Source organism: Rhipicephalus sanguineus, chromosome 2 (genome assembly GCF_013339695.2).
Source record: "Rhipicephalus sanguineus isolate Rsan-2018 chromosome 2, BIME_Rsan_1.4, whole genome shotgun sequence".
Lineage (NCBI taxonomy): Eukaryota > Metazoa > Arthropoda > Arachnida > Ixodida > Ixodidae > Rhipicephalus > Rhipicephalus sanguineus.
The window spans coordinates 174,618,708-174,623,006 of record NC_051177.1 but is presented as its reverse complement, the minus strand read 5'-3'; the positions used below and the strand labels follow the sequence as shown (position 1 = coordinate 174,623,006).

Here is a 4,299-nt window from a genome sequence, read left to right as displayed (position 1 = left end):
AAACGACGGCCATGGGAGAAAGGCTCATGTCAGCCGAGGAGAGCCTATCGAAGGTCGTCAAAGTGAACAAAGACGCAGGTGACGGCGGAAGCATTAGGACGACGACCCCCCGTGGGGGAGAGGCGAAGGGAACATCAGGCGTGACAAAGGCAGATACAGTGGTCACAGGGCCCCGCTACCGGGAAGTAGTTTCGAGGGAGAGAGGGGACAAAGCAGCAGCCGTGACCCGCGCTAGTCACCTATTCAGCAGCCAGGTGCATGTTTCAGAAGGAATGTCTGAACAGGTCATTATCCCCGGTGACTCAAATTTAGTCCGATGGGCAGAGGCAATCAAGTAGAGGGTGAAAGGCGATAAGAGAGTTTTGATAGGGACGTTCCCAGGTCATACGCTGGGGTCAGTCATGAGGCAAGCGAGTGAAAAACTCGCGGCTAAAGCTAACACACGTAACCTCGTGGTAATTTCGGGAGGGCTCAATGACGTCTTGAACAAAGAATCGTCAGGACATGAGCGCCGTGTCCCCCCAGGTGCAAATTGTTGTATGCACAGTACCGGAAGTACCAGTGCGCAACGGCAACTTGCAAAGAGCAGTTGTCGGCGCAAACAAAGAGATAAGGCGAATTAATCGAGAGAAGGGTTTCGAGGTAGTGGATATAAACAGGGAGGTGCACAGGTGGGGTGGTTTCCAAAGAGACAGAATTCACTTCGATAAGAGGCTTGGTCATGAGGTGGGCTGTCGACTGGCAGGACGCGCAGTAGCTTTTTTGGGGGGCACACGGGCCTTCGGAGTCCGGGTGGGCTAGTAACAGGGAAAACAACCAGGACTGTTTGACAGGTAGTATTGCGAAAAACCAGAAAAAAGGTGAAAGAAAAAGGGAGAAGGCGCGTGTTGCAATTAGTTACATAAACATGCAGGGTGGCAGAAAAAAGGCAAAATGGATAGAGATTGAGGAGCAGTTAAACAAAGAACAGATAGGCGTTTATGCGGTTACAGAAACACATCTTAGAAACTTAGAAGAGCCACTATATATTAACGCGATAGCGTTAAAGAGCTCGTATCGCAGAAATTGCGTTGTCGGCATCGGGGCCGTTGGTTGTGAGCGAAAAATCATCATCATGTCCGTGACCGAAAAATCGAAAAAGCTGCAAATAAAATAAATAATAAAAATGTTGGGTCCGAATGAGAATCGAACCCAGGCCGTCTGCGTGGCAAGCAGGTGTTCTACCACACAGCCACGCCTCTTTTTTTTTCTTTTTTTTTTTGATCATGGTATTTAATAGAATGCGTATGAAAATAGTACACAGTATCACAACAGTAGAGTTACACTACTACAGACACTTAGCGACAATGAAAGTACAAGCACTTCCACAAAACTGGAAGACTAACTTATAGTCCTTCATTCCAGGGAGAGTTCTTCTTCAGGTGTTGCACAGAAAAGGTGGCGAGGCTAAGCACCTCGCCAATATTGTGTACCAGTCCGGTCTGAAATCAAGTTCGTCGTAAACTTCTTTTAAATTAATAACCATTCGGGTGAAATGTATACGTGACGAGGTGATCGGCTCTGCGTTACGGTCCTGCATTCGCGTCTTCCACAAACTGTGCATACCAATAACAAGGAACATATCGTACGGCACTTCATCAAGAGGTGTTGGCATCAAATAACGAATAGTGTACGAATTAATTTCAAATTCTTTCTGCAGAGTTCGCTGAAGGACATCCCAGAAAAGAATCGCATCTTTGCAGCTCACGAAGCAATGCTCTATTGTTTCAGGTACATCACAGAGACGGCAGTTGACCGAGGATACAAAAATGCCTTTTGTTTGTAACCATGTTTTTACGGGGAGTGTTTCAGAATGGAGTTTATAGAAGAATGTTTTTGAATTGGGAGATATATACATTTTTTGCACTCGTTTCAACACATCATGGCCTGGAAGATCAAAATATGATGATCGGTACAGCGGAGGTGGGAAGAGCATAGATATTAAGTCCTTATATAGTGTTTTGCGTGATACAGTATACAAATATTCTGTTGAAAATCGGGCTTTAAGAAATCGAACAGCAGAGTAAACTTCCTCCATAAATCCCCACAGGCATGGGCGTGCGGAGAAGTTTGAGGAAACAACCAAGTCAGGGAAACAATTAACAAAGTTAACTTGCAAGAACGAACGAATGATGGGATGGGAATTGTCACGGAAAAAGAAGAAGCGTGAAACTGTTTGCCATAGATACAAATGTATTAAACCCAAACCACCGTCACTAACTTGTCTGAAAATGTTGTCACGACGCATGGGCTCAAAAGTCGAAGACCATATGAACGTTGCAAATATACGATGGAAGCGTTGCACGTAAGACCTAGCACAATGAATAAGCTGCAGCACATAGTAAAGCTTTGTTGCTAAAAAGTATTACAAGCTTCGGCTCTCCCAAAAATGGAAAGGCGATATGGAACAAATGCCTGGGCCTGCCGTTCAATCAAAGGGACACGTTCTTTCCAATAGCGTGCACTGAATCTATACGCATCTAGTGGTACACCAAGGTACTTTGGTGGAATGCGAGTCCAGTTAACCCCTGCAAACTGGTTCGGCGTACTGCCCCATGAGCCAAACCATAATCCTAAACTTTTTGAGGAGTTTAAACGAGCTCCAGAAACAATGCCAAATTTCTCAATTTCAGATATCGCATTTTCAACACTTGGTTTATTGGTGCAAATGATCGCTACATCATCTGCATAAGCTAATATTTTAACTTCATTGCCTAATATACTGAATCCTCGGATACGACTCGATTGTACTATGCTCAAACACAGTGGTTCAAGATAAAGGGCAAACAAAAGTGGTGACATTGGGCATCCTTGCTTTACAGACGAGCCAATAGCAACTGATTTTGAAAGGTGACCATTAACAATTAGACGAGTCGAAGAATCGTTATAACAAAGTCTGACTCCGTTAAGTACTATGGAACCAATATTGACATGTTCAAGGAGAGAAAAAAGAAATGAATGGCTCACACGATCAAAAGCTTTTGCAAGGTCTACCTGCAACATTGCCAGCTGTTTTTGACAACTGTAGCAGTACTGAAGAACTGTACTCTGCTTGGAGCCGCATTGAAAGTAACTTTCATGCTTCCCAAAAATACGCGTCCTGTATACAGCTGTCACAGTACGAGATGTAATATCGCAGTAACATTGCGTGGTACAAGTGTACATTGCCATAGGGCGTCACACCATGCCAATATCATAACGACTTCGTGGTTTAAAGACAGCCACCCATTACAAAAGGCGCACACATTAGTGCGCGTATTCCCTTAAGACCACGTAGTGGGTTCATCGCAACTTCGAAGAAGCTTCTCGCGCATAATTGCTCCTGGTTTAAAGCATGCTACCCATTACATAAGGCACACGCCTTAGTGGGCGCATTCTGTTAAACCCTCGTAGTGTTCGAACTGCGCAGTAGGAACAGAATATCGCTATCGCGTTCAGCTCTTAAAGGCGAAGCTTAAGCGTCCCCCAATTTTTGGAAATTAGGCTTGGGAAGGCTGTAACAGTATCATATCGGAAAGTAAAGGTGGGGGTGTAGGAATGCTAATTCACCGCGGCGCCAAATGGGTTAGAGTGAAACAGACGTGTTCAGAGCACCTCTGGGTTTTGGGCACAGTAGGTGGAAAGGAAACGTGGCTAGGGGTAGCCTACTTGTGGACGGGGAATAACTGCCGAGAAAAGAAACAGGAGATAGTGGATTGTATGAGTACGGATATTAAGGAATTTGGTAATGGGGCCGAAATCATCCTTCTAGGGGACATGAATGCCCACATACATGATCTTGACGTTTATTCAGACACCAATGGGAAGTTAGTACTAGATCTCTGCGAGCAACATAGTCTGGAGATAGTGAACATGGCGCCTGAATGTGACGGCCAGATCACGTGGGAAGTCGGCAGCAAGCAATCAAGTATTGATTATTGTTTCATAACTGAAGGAATTTACCACAGGCTGAGAGAAATGAGAATAGACGAGGAAGGGATTAAAAGCTTGGGTAGTGATCATAACATAACAAATGGGATACAAAACTGAAAATAAGAGCATTGAATCAAAGTCTGGCAGCTCGTATTTAAATGACAAACAAATAATAAATATAGCCGCTAGAGTATAGGAAGAAGTAGGCAAAACACCAGGCAAGGACTAGAGTATTGTGAGCTGTTACATCTAATGACGAAGGAGCTAGGGAAAGAGAAGAAAACTGTTTGCTGGAAAGCAAAGAAGAAGCCAAAAAGTTGGTGGAACAAGGAAATCCGGGAAGCGATC

The 4,299-nt window shown here is 44.5% G+C and overlaps 1 protein-coding gene across 1 annotated transcript; it reads right to left on the bottom strand.

The window, feature by feature from the left end:
* Positions 1 to 1,537: 1,537 nt before the first annotated feature.
* Positions 1,538 to 2,298, bottom strand: LOC119381392 (uncharacterized; the record flags this gene model as incomplete). Its single annotated transcript, XM_037649232.2, has 1 exon — positions 1,538 to 2,298. A coding segment is annotated over exon 1 (750 nt), but the record flags the coding sequence as incomplete, so codon positions are not given.
* Positions 2,299 to 4,299: the final 2,001 nt, after the last annotated feature.